General features: G+C 43.5%; 1 protein-coding gene across 1 annotated transcript in view; it reads left to right on the top strand.

Annotated features, from left to right (window-relative positions):
* Nucleotides 1-24,361, top strand: part of LOC138353544 (beta-1,4-glucuronyltransferase 1-like) — a 50,046-nt gene that overhangs the window by 20,067 nt on the left and 5,618 nt on the right. Inside the window, exons 3-5 of the mRNA XM_069306716.1 lie at nt 4,791-4,995; nt 13,509-13,708; nt 21,829-21,990. Of these exons, the coding sequence (XP_069162817.1) occupies nt 4,791-4,995; nt 13,509-13,708; nt 21,829-21,990 (567 nt within the window). The remainder of the gene's footprint in view (nt 1-4,790; nt 4,996-13,508; nt 13,709-21,828; nt 21,991-24,361) is intronic.

Here is a 24,361-nt window from a genome sequence, read left to right on the forward strand (position 1 = left end):
TCCAAAATATTTCTTCTCATATGCGAAATCAAAAGCAAAAACCACTGCCAGTATTGGACCTATTCGTACAAGTGAAGGTTCATACACGGAGGATGACAAAGAAATTAGTGAAATCCTAAAAAAGCAGTATGAGGACATGTTTAGCACTCCAATAAACAACATGAAGGTGGAAGATCCAGACAATTTCTTTATGCGGGATATTCAAACCCCTGTAAATATAACTGATATAAACACGAGCGCACTAAATTTTGAAAAAGAAATTGAAAACATGCCCATGCACTCGGCCCCAGGTCCAGACTCACGGAATTCAATATTTATAAAGAAATGCAAAGTGCCGGTAGCACAGGCACTCAGTATAGTGTGGAGGAAGAGCTTGGACACGGGGGAGATACCAGATGCACTTAAAGTAGCAGACATAGCCCCTCTACACAAGGGAGGGAGCAAAGCATTGGCAAAAAATTATAGACCAGTTGCACTAACATCGCACATCATAAAAGTATTTGAGAGAGTGATTAGGAGTCAGGTCACCAATTTCATGGAGACCAATGACCTTCACAACCCAGGCCATCATGGATTTCGAGCGGGGAGATCGTGCCTCTCACAGTTACTTGAGCACTACGACAAAGTCACTGAGGCATTAGAAGAAAAACAGAATGCTGATGTGATTGTCGGAAAATCCGACACCATTTAATAATCATACAGATAATAGCTGTATTGTATAAACAAGTTACCCATAGAAAACGTAACTTGTAGTGGAATTACCGTCTAAAGAAAACGGGATATCATCACCACATACTATTATAATTCACCAGCTATTCTGCTGGGAATTATTCTTAAATACATTAGTCTTTGGACTTTACCATCATAAAAGATCTTATATAAATTAACTTAATTATCAATATTAAAGTAGAGTAAATGTGACCCTTCTATCACTTTCTGACATGTGGACAATGTAAGCCAGGCGTCAGAGTGAGGAAGGAGGGCAGCCATTGTTGTGTCACCTCCGAGACGTGTGGAGCAAATTTGGCTCCTATCATATCTGGACAATGTCGGCCAGGCGTCAATAGTATGGAGTGTTAGATGCAGCCATTGTTTATACGAGACCAGAGGCTCACACGGGAGCAAATTCGGCTCCTGTTAATTTTACTTGGACGTAGTGTTATGGAACCCAAAGGTGTACCATTTTCAACACGCTGTCAACAAATTCAAGTTAAGTGTTCTTTCCGAAACCCATGTATCTTCATTTTTGGCCATTAATGTCATTATATAGGGTGTGCCGGTTAGAGCACGTGGAGGCCTCAAACTAAAGGTAATTAAGCCAGGTCTTTATTGTTCCATGTACAGTTTTCTCTGAAATACTTGTCATATATAGGATTCTGGCTTCACAGCTAGCGCACTTTTGACAGGTCAAGACGAGGTAGCATGTTTGTGCTTCAGTTACCAGCACGTGGAAGCTACCTCAAAGAGGGAAAATGTGGTCTACATCCTGGTTATACCTGCTGTACAAATAAGATAAGGAACCTTTTCAATGTATGTAGTTAATTCTGTAGTATGATTGGCTGCATATATATATTAATTTAATAAACCCCCCCTAATGTGTAGAGGATCGATTTGTGAGATTGAGATTATTGCAGAAATACAGTCCACTTATCATTATACAAATTGCTATCGAAGTATATAAATTAACGTAAATATAAATTCATATAAATTAAATAAATATAAATCTCACAGGTCGGTCCCCACAGTGATATACACGGACTTCGCAAAGGCTTTCGATAAATGTGACCATGGCGTGATAGCACACAAAATGAAGTCAATGGGAATAACCGGTAAAGTAGGACGCTGGATACTTAGTTTTCTGTCAAACAGGACTCAGCGAGTAACGGTCAACCATATAAAATCTAGTCCAAGTGCAGTTAAAAGCTCTGTACCTCAGGATACAGTCCTTGCACCGCTGCTTTTCCTTATTCTCATATCAGATATAGACAAAAATACAAGTCACAGCTTCGTATCATCCTTTGCAGATGACACAAAAATCAGTATGAAAATTACATCGGCTGAGGACATTGAAAAACTTCAAGCTGATATTAATAAAGTTTTCGACTGGGCATCAGAAAATAACATGATGTTTAACAGTGATAAATTCCAGGTACTCAGGTACGGTAAAAATGAGGACCTTAAACATAATACAGAGTACAAAACACAATCAAATGTACCCATAGTAGGAAAAGAGAATGTAAAGGATTTGGGAATAATAATGTCTGACGACCTAACGTTTAAGGAGCATAACCAAGCAAATATTGCGACAGCCAGAAAAATGATAGGATGGATTATGAGAACTTTCAAATCCAGGGATCCCGTCACAATGGTTGTACTCTTCAAGTCACTTGTGTTGTCCCGTCTTGAGTACTGCTCAGTACTCACTTCCCCCTTCAGAGCAGGAGAGATTGCTGAAATAGAGGGAATACAGAAAACATATACGGCACGCAATAAAGCACCTAAATTATTGGGATCGTCTCAAAGCCCTCCAAATGTACTCACTAGAAAGAAGACGAGAGAGATATCAAATAATATGCACCTGGAAGATACTGGAGGGCCAAGTACCAAATCTACATAGTAAAATAACAACGTACTGGAGTGAACGATATGGAAGAAAATGTAGAATAGAACCAGTGAAGAGCAGAGGTGCCATAGGCACTATCAGAGAACACTGTATAAACATCAGAGGTCCGCGGTTGTTCAACGTCCTCCCAGCAAGCATAAGAAATATTGCCGGAACAACCGTGGACGTTTTCAAGAGGAAACTAGATTTATTCCTCCAAGGAGTGCCGGACCAACCGGTCTGTGGTGGGTATGTGGGCCTGCGGGCCGCTCCAAGCAACAGCCTAGTGGACCAAGCTCTCACAAGTCAAGCCTGGCCTCGGGCCGGGCTTGGGGAGTAGAACTCCCCAAGTTCAGGGTCACCGTAGTGATAAGGAAATTAATGATTACACGGCGATAACGGCGATAGCAACATGCCACCTGGGCATATAGGGCATGGGTGAACTTCTTGTCTCTAGAGCACTAGAGCGCTAGAGTGCACCATACACTCTAGCCCAGTCTAGAAAAACTAGCTGGGAATTTCATGCCCTCACAGTAACAAACCCCCTGTCCCTATATCTTAAATGGCGAAAAGGGATCCCGAAAAGGCTTTATAGGCACCATTATACTTCTACTGAGGAATGTACAAAGCAACCCAACTAAACAATATTTGTTTTAGAGGTTCCCGTTCAGCTGCCAATGTAATTATGTTCGTATGCTCCTCTGGTGTTAGAATTGACGTGATATCAATACACTAAACCATTTTTTTCTTTATGCAGATGATGAGTCGCAATAACGTGGCAGAAGATATGATGACCAAACCACAAATCAGAAGATGGATAATCGACGATGATTTGATTTGATTTTACAGTCTCCGTGGTGTAGTGGTAAGACACTCGCCTGGCATTCCGCGAGCGCTATGTCATGGGTTCGTATCCTGGCCGGGGAGGATTTACTGGGCGCAATTCCTTAACTGTAGCCTCTGTTTAACGCAACAGTAAAATGTGTACTTGGATGAAAAAACGATTCTTCGCGGCCGGGGATCGTATTCCAGGGACCATAGGATTAAGGACTTGCCCGAAACGCTACGCGTACTAGTGGCTGTACAAGAATGTAACAACTCTTGTATATATCTCAAAAAAAAAAAAAAAAAAAAAAGATTGTTGCTGCCGAAGGCGGCTAGTTTATTGTGCACCCCATACTCATCCTGTGAGCGGTAGCGCAAAAGCATGACAGAGGGCACAAAAGGTCTTTATCAGACCTCATCTTAGATTATTACCTAAACAATTTCTTCTATCCTTCACACCTTATAGTTACAATGTTAGCTAGTTACAGAGAGAGTGCTATTACAAGAGCTACATATTTACAGTAAGTCATCATACATTATTGGTAGGTCTTATCGCTAATACATAATAGTTTGGCCAATGGGGATATTACAGAGTCATAGGGGAGCTTCTGTTTATTATTAGTCCTCACAATACACCACTTGTTTCTGAATCTCATATGTCGTTCATCTACTGGAAGCGAAATGTGGGTACAGTGCAAGGATTTCAGGTAATTTATCCATTAAGGAGCCGGTCGGCCGAGCCGACAGCACGCTGGACTTGTGATCCTGTGGTCCTGGGTTCGATCCCAGGCGCCGGCGAGAAACATTGGGCAAAGTTTCTTTCACCCTATGCCCCTGTTACCTAGCAGTAAAATAGGTAGTACCTGGGTGTTAGTCAGCTGTCACGGGCTGCTTCCTTGGGGGTGGAGGCCTGGTCGAGGACCGGGCCGCGGAGACACTAAAGCCCCGAAATCATCTCAAGATAACCTCAAGATGGTAATAAGATAGGTTGCCATATCATACAGAGTGAGCTTAGATTTATCTCTAAAAGGCTCAATTTTACAACAATCCAAGATATAGTGTTCGAGTGTGTGTCCCTGCCTATGTCCACACACTTTACACTTTACTTCATCTAGATCCCTATACAAGCCGAACTGCCAGAGATACTTGTAGCCAAGTCTTATACTAGCTGTGACAACATTTGTTAGTCTACTGACTTTGTTACTTGCCCCATACACATCGACGACGTTTTAGTCCATCCTGGACCAATATCAGGTCATATATCATCGAATTTGACATACGACGACGTTTCTCCATCTTCTGATGTGTGGTTTCGTCACCATTTTTGTCTCTGTCTTGTAACTGCCGTCTCCTTGCTACCCAGATTCCCTCGAGGGAGGAGATGTTGCGCAGGCGGGTAAACTGCCAGGCGGGGGCCCCCAACCTGACCAACGTCACCACCTACAGGGCCCACAACAAGCTCCTCTACCCCATCAATGTGGCGAGGAATATCGCCAGGCTGGCCGCTCGCACCTACTTCGTCTTCCCAGCAGATGTGGAACTTTATCCCTCAGTCGACTTTATCCCAGGTGAGGCGTCTATACATTAATTAAATAACATTGATAACAACAGATACAGCGCCAACACCAGCATCAGCGGTGGTAATACCAGCAGCAACACTAGAATCAGCCATGATAATACCAGCAACAGTAGCAATGGCAGCAAGACATCATAAGAAAAGTTATAATTAGTCGGGTTCCTATCCTGGCCGGGGCGGATTGACTGGGCGCTAATCTTTAACTGTAGCCTCTGTTCACCCAGCAGTGAATGGGTACCTGGTTGTTAAACGAATTGGCGGGTCGTATTCCAGGGAAATTTAAAGGATTAAGGACTTACCCAAAACCCTATGCGTGCTAGTGGCTTGAAAAGAATGTAAGAACTCTTGTGTGTATATATATATATATATATATATATATATATATATATATATATATATATATATATATATATATATATATATATATATATATATATATATATATATATATATGTATATATGTCGTACCTAGTAGCCAAAACGCACTTCTCGGCCTACTATGCAAGGCCCGATTTGCCTAATAGGCCGAGTGATTTTCTTTATTTTCAATAAATTGTTTCCAATTAGTTTATTTGAATTATTATTATTATTAAATTATATTAAGAACATAAATTATTGACATAATTGTGTTTGTTTAGGGTAGGTTAAGATAGGTTAGGTTAGGTAGGGTTGGTTAGGTTCGGTCGTATATCTATGCCAGTTTTAACTCAAATTTAAAATAAATTAACTCATACATATTGAAATTGTTAGCTTTATCATTTCATAAGAAAAAAATATTGAAAAATATATAAATTCAGGAAAACTTGGCTTATTAGGCAAATCGGGCCTTGCATAGTAGGCCGAGAAGTACGTTCTGGCTACGTTCTACGTTCTGGTGTGTGTGTGTGTGTGTGTGTGTGTGTGTGTATATATCACGAAAATAAACACGTGATTAAAAATGTGACAGTGTCAGACCACGGAGGAAAATTAAAACAGGAATTTCCTTATTCCTGTTTCAATTTTCCTCCATGGTCTAACACTGTCATATATATATATATATATTGTGACGGTAACGCGTTGGTGTTCGGCTGTTTAAGGCTAGGGGTATGGCCTCGTCACATAGTTATAAAAAAAAATAGAAAAAAACTGGAACTTCGTCTGTGGTAAGGTAAGGAGAAGACACACAAAACACAAGGAAACTTTAACAATGAAATTTTAATTACGTTAAATAAATCAAAACATGGAAAAATGGACAAACAAATTCGTATAATAAAATCAATCAATCAAAAGAATAAGAATAATTAAATGACACAATGAAAAGTTACGTTAAGACAAAATAACAAGAAGTGCAATACAAAAATAAATGTGAGGTGCTGGAATATTGGCTTTAAGCTACCACCTCTCTCAGTACACGCTAACGTCTAGCCGGGAGAAGTGTTAACCGTGGAAGCACTGAATATTCTGAGGTCTGAGGTCGTGGCGACCCCAGACATCAAGTAGTATGGGGGGGCGAGTGCAGTTGCAGCCAGACCGGCGACCAATCAGCGAGGAGCCGGCAGCGATCAACAGGTAGTTTGGCGGTTTGAGTCTGAACAGGTGTCCCTGGCTGCATACGTTTTGCGCTCTGGCAAACCTTGCTGGTGTTGTTGTCGTTGTTGGACATTTCTTCCATAGTAGTTATATATATTTGTTGCGACGTATTTGTGGAGGGAAGAGCAGGCTCAATCTCTTGAAGGAGATTATCGTCACAACTCTCCCCCGAAGCCTGCGGTTCTGGAAGAAGTACGTCGTTATGTGGTGGAGTATTAGATGGAGTTGCTTCTACTTCATAAACTCTGGAGAGATCATGGGCTAAGATGTTGTCAGACTCTTGGTATAGCGTGTCTCCAGGTTGAATTTCTGCAGGTAGCAAGCCCATAGTAGAAGACGTTGAGATGAGAAGTGGGCGTGCTGTAGGAGGTGTAGGGTGGTGTGGTCCGTATTGATGGTGGACCGAGCACTTTTCAGGTGTGGAGTGAAGTGCTGAAGTTTCAGGATGAGGAAGAGTAGCTCCTTGCCAATTGTTCCGTAGTTCCTTGTAGCAGTAGTCGCTGACAGGTGTATTCTTCTCGCCTCGTTGCTGCATCACGACACCACCAACGTCGGTACCCCTGGCGTCGACATGGAGGATGAAGGGCTTATCTGACGAGGTGAGAGTGGAATTAGAAGAGGGCAAAGGAGCACGATTATTATCCTGAAAGCATTTGGGAAGATCATTAAGGATTTCGGAATTAGAAAGCGCTGACTCCTTGTCAGTGCTTTCGGGAGGAGAAGCTGGGAAGGTCTCACTGTGGATGTAGGGTTCTGTGAAGGTAGAATAGTTAGTCAGGACAGTGGGAGGAGTACCATTATATTGCTTCAGGAGGTTGACGTGGCACAGCTGGGTCTTCCGCCGCCTATCTGGAGTCTCTATTACGTAGTTGTTATTATTCCTGCACTCTTTGACGCGGTAGGGTCCTGAAAATCTGTTTTGTAAAGGTGAACCTGGGATAGGGAAATAGGCAAGGACGAAGTCTCCCGGCTTGAATTTTCTTACTTTGCTGGTCTGGTCGTAATGAGTCTTCATTCTCACCTGGGCTTTCAATAGATTATCATGGGCAAAACGGTGGACTCTCTCTAGAATGTGTTGAAGGTTTTGAAGAAACTGGGGCACATTCTGATGCTCACTGAAGGTGGCATCTCGGAGAGAGTCTTTGAAAGCCTTAAGGGGAGTACGGCACTTACGGCCGTAGAGCATCTCATAAGGAGATACTCCTAGGGACTCATTGGGGAGACTTCTGAAAATACACATTATAAGGTCAATCTGCTTATCCCAATCCTTCGAGGTTTCACTACAAAACTTTTTCAAGAGTGCTTTGATGGTCTGATGACTACGTTCAAGAGAACCCTGTGAAGCAGGATGATAGGGGCTGGACAATACCTGTTTGATGTTGAACTCCTCCAGTGTCCTTTTGAAGAGATCACTGGTGAAGTTGGTACCACAGTCACTTTGAATCTCCCTGGGAAATCCGTATTGAGTGAAGATCTTCAATAGATGTTTGATAACCGTAGCAGCCGTGATGTTCTTCACTGGAACTGCTATGGGAAATCTGGTGGTAGGACACAGGATGGTTAGGATGTAGGCGTTACCTGAACTGGTCCGAGGTAAAGGACCAACACAGTCTATTATGAGTCTGTGGAAAGGTTCCGCAGGCACCTGTATGGGAATCAGTGGCGCTCTGGGAATGGAGATGTTCGGTTTGCCTGCCATCTGACATGTATGACACTGTTTTACGTACTGTTTGACGTTATTTACCATACCTGGCCAGTAGTAGTCTTGACGAATCCCATGGTAAGTCTTGTTGAAGCCGTAGTGGGAGAATGCTCCGTGGGCCAGGTGTAGAATAGTGGGCCGCAGGCTGGTGGGAATCACAAGTTGTTCGATGTTGGCCCAGTCGTCCTCCTCCTTCAGTTTACTGGGTCTTGCTCTATCTGCGGTAGAGCAAGTCGTTCTCTAGGAAGAACCCAGGAATACTGTCGGGTTGAGTCTCAGCCTGGAAAAACAATGGTGTTAAAGTAAGATCTTCCCTCTGCAACTTACGGAACTCCAACTTGGTCAGATGCGGGGGTAGTTTCTGAGGGTCTTGAGGGACAGCGGTAGCAGTAGAGTCAGCTGGCTGTGGACGTGCGGCTTGTGCACGGGTGGTCACGAGAACCGGAGGAGAAACTTCATCACTCTCTTGAACCTCTGCTGGAACATACTCTAGAATAGGGTTTATTGGCACAGAGTTACACACCTGGGGTTTGTCCATGACGATCAGGTTGGTCGGTTGCAGGTCTTCTGCCAAGTCGTTGCCTAGGAGAAGTTGCACTCCAGGCATGGGAAAAGGCTTTTCCCTGACGGCGACTTGGACTTCCCCGTTCACGTAGGGACAATCCAGGTGGACTCTGACGAGAGGGTATGGAGTGGTAGCAGTGAGGTCAGTGATGAAGACAGTTTCTCCGGTGTAGGTGATGTTGGGCACAGCCGACTTCAAGATGATCGATTGTAGAGCCGCTGTGTCCCTCAAGATCTTCAATTTGAAACGTCCCTCCGGATTTGAACCGTTGGCAGAGACAGTTCCAGTATACAGGTGGTTACTGAAAAGAGAAAGATCATTAGCCTTAACACCAACATTCATCACAGGCTTACCGGACTTAGGAGGAGTGGGTTTGGGTCTTTGTTGGTCAGTGGTTCCCTTGTATTGAGACTTACCACACTTGTCTATGGTATGTCCATAGAGTCTACAATACTTGCAGTACAGTTGTGAACCAGCTTGATCGGGGCTCACCTTCTCGTAACTGTACCACGACTTCTTACTGGAGGATGGTTCGGGTGTCAGCCGGTGGATGAGGCTGTAAGTGTCAGCCGACTTAGCACACTTCAGGTAGTCGGTTTCTTCTTTATCTACTAAGTAGAGGCGGACAGGAGGCGGCACACGTCTCAAGAATTCTTCAACAAGCATCAGGTTGACGAGTTCTGTAAAAGTAGAGACATGTGCTGCTTCCAGCCATTTCATGAAATACCTCCGTTTCGTGTTAGCAAACTCAAGGAAGGTAGTGGTACTTGCCTTCAGGTGGTCACGGAATTTCCTTCTATAACTTTCGGTGGAAAGTAGGTAGGCGTCTAACACTGCTTGTTTCAGAGTGTAGTAGTCATTCTCAGACGCCAAAGTACTGAGTGTGACTGCAGCTCTACCTGTAAGATGGACTCTGAGAAGTGTGGCCCATTGGTCGACAGGCCAACTGAGTTGATTAGCAAGGGTTTCAAAGGTGGTGAAAAACACATCAACTTCTGCTTCTACAAAGGATGGCATTAACTTACTTGCATGTGATATATTAAAACTGACGGGAAGATTGGCAGTAGCTTGTTGGCGTTGAGTGAAGTGTGAAGTTTCCAAGGCGATTTCACGTTGACGACACTCTAGAGCCAGAGTCGCTTGTTGCTTGTCATGTTCGCGTTGTATTTCCAACTCGCGTTGTTTGGTTTCAAGCTGTACTCGTTCACGTTCACGGAGTAATGCGACCTCACGTTCGTGTTCTTCTCTCCTCAAAGCGGCCTCGCGTTCTTGTTCGTTTCTCCTCAAAGCAGCCTCGCGTTCTTGTTCGTCTCTCCTCAAAGTAGTTTCACATTCTCTGAGGGTGATTTCTCGTTCTTGTTCTTCCCTACGTATGGCAGCTGCTTCTCTTTGCTGCTCACGTTCAATCTTGGCCAGCTCTAGTTTGAGTTTCAGCGTTGCCAAGTCAGGTTTCTCTGCAATATAGTAAGTTTCATGAGTTTCAGAGTCGATCTTACCTTGCTCTAAATAGTAATCCAGCAACAGGTTGTGTAGGTCATTTTTGTTGGCTTGGTAGGGAACTTCTAATTGATACTCATGTGCAAGAGTTTGTAATTCAGTCTTCTTGGCACGACTTAAAGTCCCTATTTCACCTGCTGGATTTGTACGGAAAGCTTGGAGACGAAACATGGTGAAATTAGCAAATAAAGGTACACGAATATTCAATAGTGAATGTCAGAAACAGGACAACGTGGCAACTGGTACCTATCCTGTGAGATCTTTAACAATTAAAGTTAAGTAAAAGATGTTAAATGATTAAATTAAATCAAGGGCGCAGGAAATCTTGTACCCGGTACTCATGTAAGAGGATAAGGGCAAGAAAATCCTACTAACAAATGAAACAGAGTTTCGAAAACAAATGAAACAGTTAAATGCTTCAAAAGTAAAATTGGTAGTCCAAGGATGTAGGCATACCTTGCCAAGTCTCTATAGGACATAAAGCAAGTTTTTCCCACTGAATTTAATATGATACTTACAGAATTAGCGAACTTTTGTGCTCTGAAAAAGTAAGCTAATTCCCTACCGTTGTATGTATCATCATCTCTGACTGACGTGTAGGGGTGCGAGGTGTCAACTGGTGACGAGAACTGCTGCTGAGGTCCCAATTCAGCAACTAAAGTTCGAGCTAGAGGAACTATGGCCCTCTTTGTCCTCCTACAGTCAGATTGCAGAAGATTGGGTACTCTTGACCCAGGGCAGACCACAGTACCAGGGTACCAATATGATGATCTGTCAAAATGAGAAATATTCAAGGGACATAGATGGTAAACACGAGTAATAACACAGAGGGAGAGATGACCAATTAAGAGTATGACTGCGGCCTACAGTCACCACGTAATCCAAAGTTGTCTCACCTTCACTATATGTTACTCTCGTAATGCACAATACACCGCACCTTATAAAAAATGAAATTGAATATGAAAAATAGTAAAGCTACATTAACAAAGTTAAATACGCTTACCATAAATTACCACTTGGCACCAGTACCTGAGTGAAGCTCCTAGGACAGGCCCCCATATAACTTGTGACGGTAACGCGTTGGTGTTCGGCTGTTTAAGGCTAGGGGTATGGCCTCGTCACATAGTTATAAAAAAAAATAGAAAAAACTGGAACTTCGTCTGTGGTAAGGTAAGGAGAAGACACACAAAACACAAGTAAACTTTAACAATGAAATTTTAATTACGTTAAATAAATCAAAACATGGAAAAATGGACAAACAAATTCGTATAATAAAATCAATCAATCAAAAGAATAAGAATAATTAAATGACACAATGAAAAGTTACGTTAAGACAAAATAACAAGAAGTGCAATACAAAAATAAATGTGAGGTGCTGGAATATTGGCTTTAAGCTACCACCTCTCTAAGTACACGCTAACGTCTAGCCGGGAGAAGTGTTAACCGTGGAAGCACTGAATATTCTGAGGTCTGAGGTCATGGCGACCCCAGACATCAAGTAGTATGCGGGGGCGAGTGCAGTTGCAGCCAGACCGGCGACCAATCAGCGAGGAGCCGGCAGCGATCAACAGGTAGTTTGGCGGTTTGAGTCTGAACAGGTGTCCCTGGCTGCATACGTTTTGCGCTCTGGCAAACCTTGCTGGTGTTGTTGTCGTTGTTGGACATTTCTTCCATAGTAGTTATATATATTTGTTGCGACGTATTTGTGGAGGGAAGAGCAGGCTCAATCTCTTGAAGGAGACTATCGTCACAATATATATATATATATATATATATATATATATATATATATGTCGTACCTAGTAGCCAGAACTCACTTCTCAGCCTACTATTCAAGGCCCGATTTGCCTAATAAGCCAAGTTTTCCTGAATTAATATATTTACTATAATTTTTTTCTTATGAAATGATAAAGCAACCCTTTTCTCTATGTATGAGGTCAATTTTTTTTTATTGGAGTTAAAATTAACGTAGATATATGACCGAACCTAACCAACCCTACCTAACCTAACCTAACCTATATTTATAGGTAAGGTTAGGTTAGGTAGCCAAAAAAAGCTAGGTTAGGTTAGGTTAGGTAGGTTAGGTAGACGAAAAAACATTAATTCATGAAAACTTGGCTTATTAGGCAAATCGGGCCATGAATAGTAGGCTGAGAAGTGCGTTCTGGCTATTAGGTACGACATATATATATATATATATATATATATATATATATATATGTCGTACCTAGTAGCCAGAACGCACCTCTCGGCCTACTATGCAAGGCCCAATTTGCCTAATAAGCCAAATTTTCATGAAATAATTGGTTTTCTACTACCTAACCTACCTAACCTAACCTAACCAAACTTTTTCGGCTACCTAACCTAACCTAACCTATAAAGATAGGTTAGGTAGGGTTGGTTAGGTTCGGTCATATATCTACGTTTATTTTAACTCTAATAAAAAAAATTTACCTCATACATAATGAAATGGGTAGCTTTATCATTTCACAAGAAAAAAAATTGAGAAAATATATTAATTCATGAAAACCTGGCTTATTAGGCAAATCGGGCCTTGCATAGTAGGCTGAGAAGTGGATTCTGGCTACTAGGTACGACATATATATATATATATATATATATATATATATATATATATATATATATATATATATATATATATATGTCGTACCTAATAGCCGGAACGCACTTCTCAGCCAACTATGCATGGCCCAATTTGCCTAATAAGCCAAGTTTTCATGAATTAATGTTTTTTCGACTACCAAACCTACCTAACCTAACCTAACCTAACTTTTTCTGCTACCTAACCTAACCTAACCGGTAGAGATAGGTTAGGTTAGGTTAGGTAGGGTTGGTTAGGTTCGGTCATATATCTACGTTAATTTTAACTCCAATAAAAAAAAATTGACCTCATACATAATGAAATGGGTAGCTTTATCATTTCATAAGAAAAAAATTAGAAAAAATATATTAATTCAGGAAAACTTGGCTTATTAGGCAAATCGGGCCTTGCATAGTAGGCTGAGAAGTGCGTTCTGGCTATTAGGTACGACATATATATATATATATATATATATATATATATATATATATATATATATATATATATATATATATAAATATATATATATATATAATATGAAGCATATAAAATGGTTTGAATCTGTTTCAGACTTCCTCACAATGTTGAAAAAACCTGATGTGTCAAATACAACATTCCCGCGAGTGTTCGTGTTCTCTGTTTTCGAAGTCAAAGAGAATATCAGCATTCCAGAGACGAAGAATGAGCTGCTCGGTTTGCTCCACAAAGGTGACGCTGCTCCATTCCATAATAATGTTTGTTCTGCTTGTCACAGTATACCTGGATCACAGGTGAGTACTAGGATATGAAGTGCTGTGAACTCACTCCATGTGTTAGGTAGGGAGTTTCTTTCGCAGGCTTCAAGTGTCCTGAAAAGGATGTACTAATGTAGTTTATCGATACAAATGCATTTTTTGAGACAGCTCCGAAATATATGCTACGTTGGATATACCACGAATACACTGAGTAAACATCTCACACTTCATTTGCAAGTGGGAGGTCGGTCGGCTAGTAGGCTCTGCCATGTTAGAGTTACGTAACCTCCACGTGCAAGTTAGAAGCATGTAGTGATTTGGGTCAGTTTCAAGTATGTTGTGGATGGTCTCTAGGACCAGTGTTACACTAGAATAGGAAGATTGAAGTCAGAGTCATGATTGGTATCTGAGTCTAGTGTAACCAGTTGGATGTGTTGTGTAAGTAGTCAGCCCATCAGATGTTGTGTCCATCATTCACTCGCTAAAAACCAAAACTGGGGAACATTAGTGAAATACCATGGATGGTTTCAAGACTGCCTCCCATGCCCTTGCACCACCCATAGCATTGCTGTTCAATAAATCCTTAGTGTCATACCTTCCCTGATATCCTTAAAAAAGCAAGAGTAACGCCAGTTCATAAAGGAGGTAACACGGCAGATATAAATAATTACAGACCCATATTGAATCTATCTATATTATCAAAAATATTTGAAAAAATTATTTACAAACAGCTATACTCCTCTCTCGTAAAATTCAATATGCTAAATCCCTGTCAATTGTGCTTCCGCTCCCAAGATAGTATCAATGATACAATTGTTAGTCTGCTTGACTTGATCTACTCAGCCCTTGACAAAAGTGAGTTTCCGATTGGACTCTTCATAGATCTTAGAAAGGCCTTTGATACTGTTAACCATAACTACCTTTTACTTAAACTCCACCATTATGGAATCCGTGGCCTTGATCTGAACTATATCCGATCCTATCTTAGTGACAGACACCAATATGTAGCCATCAATGATATAACCTCTCCTACACTACCACTAACTGTAGGGATGCCCAGAGCAGCATCCTAGGACCCCTTCTGTTTCTTATATACATCAATGATCTCCCTAATGTCTCTAACATGCTTGAACCTATACTGTTTGCTGATGATACTACTCTCATCTACTCTGACCCCAACCCACTCATGTTAAATAATGTTTTAAACAATGAATTCAAAAAGTCCACTTGTGGATGTCAACCAACAAACTCACATTAAACATAGAAAAGACCTACTATATCATATTTGGAAACAAATCAACAAATGCAATTCAACTTCAGATAGATAATGTAAACATTAGCAATAAAAATTATGGAAAGTTACTTGGCCTGTACTTATACAAGAGACTCAACTTCAGCACCCATATACAACACATTATCAAAAAGGGTTCTAAAATAGTTGGTATACTCTCTAAGATCAGATATTATGTACCATACTCTGCTCTCCTCTCGTTCTAATATGCACTTATCTATTCCTATCTTACTTATGGTATCTGTGCTTGGGGTTCAACCTCTGCAAATTACCTCAAGCCCATCATCATCCAGCAAAAATCTTCTATCAGGACAATAACTAACTCTGTCTTCAGACAACACACAGCTCCCCAGTTCAAATCCCTAAACATGTTAAACATAAATTCACTCCATACATTCTCTTGTGTAAATTACGTTTATAAAACCCTTTTTCTAAGTGCAAACTCTGTTCTGAAACTCTTCCTGGACAGATGTAATAGAACACATGCCCACCACACCAGACATAAATATCTCTTTGATATCCCTAGAGTCAAACTTAACCTATGTAAACACTCTATGCAAATAAAGGGACCTAGTCTAAAGGGACCCAGGACTATATGCAACTGAAACTCACACCCTAAAAGTGACTCGAACCCATACTGCCAGGAGCAACGCAACGGGTATGTACAGGACGCCTTAATCCACTTGACCATCTCGACCAGACATAAGCAGGTGATAGCAGAAGCTATTTGAACCCCCCCCCCCGCCAGCACCTGGATGGTAATCTTGGGCAGAGCATTTTATCAAATCACCTCATTCTTTGGGGCACATGTGAGGAACACAAATGCGAACAAGTCTGAAAGGTCCCCAGGACTATATGCAACTGAAAACTCACACCCCAGAAGTGACTCGAACCCATACTGCCAGGAGCAACGCAACTGGTATGTACAGGATGCCTTAATCCACTTGACCATCTCGACCAGACATAAGGAGGTGATAGCCGAAGCTATTTGAAAGAACCTCCCGCCAACCCGGATGGTAATCTTGGGCATAGCATTTTATCAAATCACCTCATTCTTTGGGGCACACGTGAGGAACACAAATGCGAACAAACCTGAAAGGTCCCCAGGACTATACGCAACTGAAAATTCACACCCCAGAAGTGACTCGGACCCATACTGCCAGGAGCAACGCAACTGGTATGTACAGGACACCTTAATCCACTTGACCATCTCGACCGGACATAAGGAGGTGATAGCCGAAGCTATTTCAAAGACCCTCCCGCCAACCCGGATGGTAATCTTGGGCATAGCATTTTATCAAATCACCTCATTCTTTGGGGCACACGTGAGGAACACAAATGCGAACAAGCCTGAATGGTCCCCAGGACTATATGCAACTGAAAACTCAAACCCCAGAAGTGACTCGAACCCATACTGCCAAGAACAACATAACTGGTATGTACAGGACGCCTTAATCCACTTGACCATCTCGACCGGACATAAGGAGGTGATAGCCGAAGCTATTTGAACCACCCCTCTGCCGGCACCCGGATGGTAATCTTGGGTATAGCATTTTATCAAATCACCTCATTCTTTGGGGCACACGTGAGGAACACAAATGCGAACAAGCCTGAATGGTCACCAGGACTATATGCAACTGAAAACTCACACCCCAGAAGTGACTCGAACCCATACTGCCAGGAGCAACGCCACTGGTATGTACAAGACATCTTAATCCACTTGACCATCTCGACCGGATATAAGGAGGTGATAGCCGAAGCTATTTGAAAGACCCTCCCGCCAACCCGGATGGTAATCTTGGGCGTAGCATTTTATCAAATCACCTCATTCTTTGGGGCTCACGAGAGGAACACAAATGTGAACAAGTCTGAATGGTCCCCAGGACTATATGCAACTCAAAACTCACACCCCAGAAGTGACTCGAACCCATACTGCCAGGAGGAATGCAACTAGTATGTACAGGACGCCTTAATCCACTTGACCATCTCAACCGGACATAAGGAGGTGATAGGCGAAGTTATTTGAAAGACCCTCCCGCCAACCCGGATGGTAATCTTGGGCATAGCATTTTATCAAATCACCTCAGTCTTTGGGGCACACGTGAGGAACACAAATGCGAACAAGCCTGAATGGTCCCAGGACTATATACAACTGAAAACTCACACCCCAGAAGTGACTCGAACCCATACGGCCAGGAGCAAGGCAACTGGTATGTACAGGACGCCTTAATCCACTTGACCATCTCGACCGGACATAAAGAGGTGATAGCCAAAGCTATTTGAACCAGCCCCCCGCCGGCACCCGGATGGTAATCTTGGGCATAGCATTTTATCAAATCACCTCATTCTTTGAGGCACACATGAGGAACAGAGATGCGAACAAGCCTGAATGGTCCCCAGGACTATATGCAACTGAAAACTCACACCCCAGAAGTGACTCGAACCCATACTGCCAGGAGCAACGCAACTGGTTTGTACAAGACGCCTTAATCCACTTGACCATCTCGACCCGATATAAGGAGGTGATTGCCGAAGCTATTTGAACCACCACCCCCCCCCCCCCCCGCCAGCACCCAGATGGTAATCTTGTGCATAGCATTTTATCAAATCAACTCATTCTTTGGGGCACACGTGAGGAACACAAATGCGAACAAGCCTTAATGGTCATATATGCAACTGAAAACTCACACCCCAGAAGTGACTCGAACCCATTCTGCCAGGAGCACTCTGCAACTGGTGTACAGGACACCTTAACCACTCGACCACGACCGGACAAAAGATGATGGTAGCCGAGGCTAATTCTCCTTCATCTCGCTGGCACTCTGATGGTTGTCTTGGACATAGTATTTTATCAAGTCACCTCATTCTTTGGGGCACGCGTGAGGAACACAAATGCAAACAAGTGTGAATGGTCACCAGTCATATAGTAGTAGTAGTAGTAGGCATCCTTCAGTCTCGGGAGACTATGGAGTTGCGCCCTAGTTGTCTAATCCTGGTGCAGCATCTGGTGTGACTGATGAGGCCAATCCGAGAGTGGCAGTCCATCCCACACCGAGCACAAACGAAGTCCGATTCTGGTCCGTCTTCCTGGCTACCGGCTTTCCTTCTCTGTCTCTTAGCCTCCAATTCCTTGGCAAGTGACTCTTCGAACTTGGAGAGACCTCTTTGAACAGACTGCCTCCAGGCTGAACGGTCTGTAGCCAGTGTCTCCCATATAACAAGATCGACGTCCTTGGCTTTCAGGTCCCTTTTGCATACGTCTTTGTACCGTAGCTGGGGCTTGCCTGTTGGACGCTTTCCCTGCCTCAGCTCTCCGTACAGGAGATCCTTAGGGATCCTGCCGTCGCCCATTCGCACAACGTGCCCGAGCCAGCGCATTCGTCTCTGTTTCATCATTGTGTACATGCTGGTGATTCTTGCTCTCCCCAAGACGTTGTTGTTTGTCACCTTGTCCTGCCAGGTGATGTCCAAGATGTGTCTAAGGCTGCGCATGTGGTAGGCATTCAGCTGTCTTTCCTGACGGGCACGGAGTGTCCAAGACTCACTGCCATAAAGGAGAGTGCTCAGGACACAGGATCTGTAAACCTGAATCTTAGTATACTCAGTTAGCCTATTGTTGGCCCACACTCTCTTTGTCAGTCTGGACATGGTAGTAGATGCCTTACCGATGCGTTTGTTTAGCTCCGTATCAAGAGAGAGGGAGTCAGAGATTGTGGAGCCCAGGTACACGAAGTCGTGAACGACTTCCAGTTTGGAATCAGAGATGCCGATGTCAGGTGGGGAGTCCACTCCTTGTCCCATGATTTGTGTTTTCTTCAGACCGATGGTGAGTCCGAAAGCCTGAGAGGCCTCGCTGAAGCGGGTTATGAGCCGTTGGAGGTCTTCAGCTGAGTGGGCAGTGACTGCTGCGTCGTCGGCAAAAAGGAAGTCGCACAGACACCTCAGCCGAACCTTCGTCTTGGCTCTCAGCCTGGCGAGGTTAAAGAGCATTCCATCCGACCTGGTCCGGAGGTAAATGCCTTCCGTGACAGATCCGAAGGCGTGCCGCAGCATAACTGCGAAGAAAATCCCGAATAGGGTTGGAGCCAGTACGCAGCCCTGCTTTACTCCACTTCGGATGTCAAAGGCGTCTGATGTTAGGCCATCAAAGACCACGGTGCCCCTCATGTTCTCATGGAAAGATCTGATGATGCTGAGGAGCCTGGGTGGGCATCCGATCTTGGGGAGGATCTTGAACAGGCCATCCCTGCTGACGAGGTCGAAGGCCTTCGTCAGATCTATGAAGGCTACGAAGAGTGGCTGCTTCTGTTCCCTGCATTTCTCCTGTAGTTGTCTGAGGGAAAAGACCATGTCGATGGTGGACCTGCCAGCTCTGAATCCGCATTGTGATTCCAGTCATATACGCATCTGAAAACTCACACCCCAGAAGTGACTTGAACCCATACTGCCAGGAGCACTCTGCAAATAGTGTACAGGACACCTTAACCACTCGACCATCACGACCGGACAAAAGATGATGATAGCCGAGGCTAATTCTCCATCATCCCGCAGGCACTCTGAAGGTAATCTTGGGCATAGTTTTTTATCAAATCACCTCATTCTTTGGGGCACACGTGTGGAACACAAATGCGAACAAGCCTGCATCTGCTACAACATTAACATATATTCCAAAAAGCATCCCGCCGCAAAACAATAGCCAAACTCTCAAATCTAAGTCAATAATACTCCAGAAACTATTCTAACATGTCATTATATCCTCTTTTTTATATCTTCGTCTCTCCAAGGAGGAAACACATCACTTTCACCTACGGTCATTAAGGCTGTCTATGAATACCCAAGAGAAGATAACCAAGTTCGCCTGCCTCATCCAGCAAAAAACACCAACAACTAAATTTGTAACAAAAACATATTGAAAACTTCCAACATCAGAGCACAAATCAAAATGTAAAATTTAACAAGGAAATACAGCAGGCACTATTCGAGTCATCCCCAGCCATGAAGAAATGTCTTCACACAATTCTGCCACAGCAGAAGCTCTACAGAACAGACACTCACACTCGTACGAAACAATATCATACCATGAGCATATGACACCAGATTAGACCCATTAGTTGTTGGCGAACCTGAAATCTATAATGACACCTATTATTTTCCACCTAGGTTACCAGGTGGCTTTACAAGAAAAAATGCCAACATGTCAAGCAATGGCTAAGCCCGGTACTTGGTGATGCTGCACGAGGTCTTCTTACGGAACTCATAAGACTTGTCAACACGTTCATAATGGTATACCAGAGGTCATCAACCCACTTTTTATTTTTTGGTGCTTACCGCTGTACACTTAATAAGATAGACGGGGCCATGCCAATCACGGTTGGCAACATTATCTTACGCTTCGTTGTTCAGGCATTATCAACCAACTAGCGGCTCAATTGGTGAAGCCAAATCAACTTCAATTGGTGGTCCACAAGATTGTGAAGCTGCCGCTCGTTCAGAACGAGCATACATCGGCAACATCTCTGACCGAAAGTCTCTAATCAAACTGGACTTTATAAATGCCTTCAACACGGTCCGAAGAGATGCAGTGCTCCGTGTTGTATATTGCCACTTCCGTCCTCTTTGCCCATTCATTCTATCGTGCTACAGTAGTGAATCAAAGTTATTCTCTGGCAAACATGAAATCAGATCAAGAGAAGGTGTCCAGCAAGGGGATTTCTTAAAAGAAATCACCAAAAGTTTGTAACTGTTCTTGGACGATTGCAGATCGTCCAGGAACAGTTACAAACTTTTGGTAGTTTCTATTAAGAAAATCGTGTTAGAAATAGCTGTCAACCTTCCCCTTAATGACTGTCAGATTAAACAAGAAACTCTTCCAGTCAGACTCGGTGGCCTTGGTGTCCATATTGTTACCCAAATTGCTGTTTCATCCTTCCTGTCTCTCCCTTCAGCATCAGATGACCTGATGATGGAAATTTTACCTGATAATTTAGGTGACTTACAGTAATACATGACACATACTGAACAGAATGCATCACTAATTGGGATATCCTGGCAACCACAGCAATCAGACCAACACTACCAAAAATCAACAAACTATCCACCTGGAACAGCCCCATCGTGGACAAAGAGACTACAACTTTGCTGGAGACAACAACAATACCCAGCAACATGCTCACCTCTCAACCATATATGCTCCCCATGCAGTGGATTTCCTTTTGGCATTCCCTATGTGACAGGTATACATTTCTTGATCTGCAGTGGCTTTGTATTGCAGCTGCCTTGCTGTTCTAATCCACACTCTATGTAAGTGTGTTTGTGGCAAAGCAGATGTGGAGCCATCATCAAGTAGAGCCTTTCCTCTGCCCAGCGTCCAGTAGGGAGAGAGCCTCGTCTTCTAATATCCCATCACTTTTCTGACTTTGCTGGTCAACTGGATGGAATCACACTACACCTGTGGAGGAATGGCAGACAACTGGTGTGGGACTGTACTCGTAGACCGTCCTTGGCAGCCACATAAACATTACCCTCTCTGTTGGTCAAGCTGCGGCCACACACATGTTTTGTGTGTGTGTGTGTGTGTGTGTGTGTGTGTGTGTGTGTGTGTGTGTGTGTGTGTGTGTGTGTGTGTGTGTGTGTGTGTGTGTGTGTGTGTGTGTGATGCTGGTCGGCAACCTGTCAACAATTGCTGGAAAAGTTGTCAATAGTCTTTTTAAGTGCTATAGTAGCATCATTTTTTTCCTTTTTAATATCAGCAGTCTTCACCAAAACATTTAATCGTTAAATAATCCACATCTCATTGAATCATGTTTAAAAAAACGCATTAATGTAAAGTAATTCATATAAATATTCAAACTACATTTTCTGGAAGGAGTGGTTGGAGGCCCCAGTGAAGCCAGGCATGACTGTATTCCAAATTGGTAAACGAACGCCGCCCTTCCAGTCCTGGGAGCCTTTCTTCGTGGGCACCAACCTCGACCCTCTCTATGATGAGAGACTCACCTGGGAAGGCAAGAGTGACAAAATGACTCAGGTTAGTACAAATTATGCCACTCTCTTTTCCCTCTCTGTCTCTCACTCCTTTTTGTCTCTCACTCTTTTCTGTATGTCTCTCTCTCTCTCTCTCTCTCTCTCTCTCTCTCTCTCTCTCTCTCTCTCTCTCTCTCTCTCTCTCTCTCTCTCTCTCTCTCTCTCTCTCTCTCTCTCTCTCTCTCTCTCTCTCTCTGTCTCTCTCTCTCTCTGTCTCTCTCTCTCTCTGTCTCTCTCTCTCTCTGTCTCTCTCTCTCTCTCTCTCTCTCTCTCTCTCTCTCTCTCTCTCTCTCTCTCTCTCTCTCTCTCTCTCTCTCTCTCTCTCTCTCTCTCTCTCTCTCTCTCTCTCTCTCTCTGTCTCTCTCTCTCTGTCTCTCTCTCTCTCTCTCTCTCTCTCTCACTCTCTCTCTCTCTCTCTCTCTCTCTCTCTCTCTCTCTCTCTCTCTCTCTCTCTCTCTCTCTCTCTCTCTCTCTCTCTCTCTCTCTCTCTCTCTCTCTCTCTCTCTCTCTCTCTCTCTCTCTCTCTCTCTCTCTCTCTCTCACTGTCTCTCTCTCTCTCCTCAGGACTAGAATAAACTTTGTGTATGTTCACTGAGAAGTTGGGTACACTTCAAGGCGTATATATATATATATATCTTTCCAATGAGAAAGATTTCTTGAGCACTGATAATGAACACGAGCTGAGAGTTCTCTGTGTTTATGCAACCTTCCTTCATCTGGCGTCCGTAACTCCTTGTCCCTCATGGACAATCTTCCATAAAATACTTTGCCAGACTTCGTCATCATGAACTAGTTAATTAAATATTATAAAAAAATCATTACACTACGAAATAAGGTCGAATTACTCCCAGGTTATTTGCCACAGATTATTTCAAGCAGTTATTAATTTTCTCTCGTTGAGTCACTCCGTAAGAAATGCAACTGTTTAGTCTACCCAGTAACACAGACTCGAGTGACAGACTTTATTATCAAGACCGAGGCACAGAAAATGTCAGTATTATTCTGCCATATTTCTTGCTAATATATTGTATTTTTTTTAACGATTGCGTAAAGAATGTGACGTATTACGAGAGAGGCTGGATCGCGTCTGAATTAATTAAGAAAGGATATTTATTATTACTATTAACTGAAATGAACTGAACTGATTATCTTTTGTATTAAATGTGCTGATAAATTAAAAGACTTAAAGTGCCAGTTGCACTCTTATCTTCACCGTTCCCTCATACAAAGGGGTGAATCCTCTTCTCCCTCATCACTGGCATCTTACCTCGGGTGTCGTTGGCTTCCTCGCTTCCTACTCTTACGAAAGCCACGTTACCACCGTGCTTGGGTCGGCCACATTCTCGAGCACAGAGTCCCCGACCTCCACAATTAAAGCATCGGCCGCCTCCCCTGGGCGACCCACTACCAGTCACCCTGGTAGCACCAACGGCAGACGTACCCTGGGTCCTCTTTGAACTCCCCGTCGTCGGTTCTCTGGCAGTAGCTCCTGCTACAGAGTTAGGTCCGCCACTCACACATTGGGGCCTCCTCCCAGCGTCCCTCGAGCTCCTGAACCGGGGGTTCACTTCACTGGGTAAGCTCTTGAGAGAGCCCCGCCCGTCCTCGCTCTTCCTGAACTCTTGAAGTTCCCTCCAAACCATGGGTAAGGCGAGTGTCAGGGCGGTCCCTCCCTACGGAGATGTAGTGCCTCGTTGACCAGACCACACACTAGAAGGTGAAGGGACGACGATGTTTCGGTTTCTTCGACGACACAATCGACTTGAGAATGGTCCAGGACGGACCGAAACCTCGTCGTCCCTTCACCTTCTAGTGTGTGATCTGGTCAACATACTTTTGCCACGTTATTGTGACTCATCGCCTGCATGTAGTGCCTCCTCCAGCATGTCGGCTCTGTCCACGGCAGCTTTAAGGTCCTTAATTCCTGCCTCTTTCACTCTGACCTTGAGTTCTGGATGGAGCATCGACATGAACTTTTCCATCACAATCAATTACTTCAGGTCCTCCATCGTTTCCACCTCTTCGGCTTTCAGCCACCTGAGAAACTTACGCTCCATGCCACAAGCAGTCTCAGCATACGACCTCCCCGATGCTCTTTTGCACTCACGAAAACGTTTCCGGTAGACCTCCGGAGTCAGTCTGTATGAGTGGAGCACCGCCTTCGTGATTGTGTCGTACCTGGCGCACTCCTCAGTGTCTAACATGTTATAAGCCTCTCTCGCTTCACCGTTCAGTCTGCTCTGCACCAACGCATACCAATCCTCTTCCGGCCATTTCTTCAATGTTGCTATCCTCTTGAAATGGTTGAAGAAAGCCTCGGCCTCTAGAGATTCAAAGGTTGGTAGGTCGTGCTTCCTTGCCTTGAGGTCGTCCCG

The sequence above is a fragment of the Procambarus clarkii genome, chromosome 58, assembly GCF_040958095.1.
Source record: "Procambarus clarkii isolate CNS0578487 chromosome 58, FALCON_Pclarkii_2.0, whole genome shotgun sequence".
Lineage (NCBI taxonomy): Eukaryota > Metazoa > Arthropoda > Malacostraca > Decapoda > Cambaridae > Procambarus > Procambarus clarkii.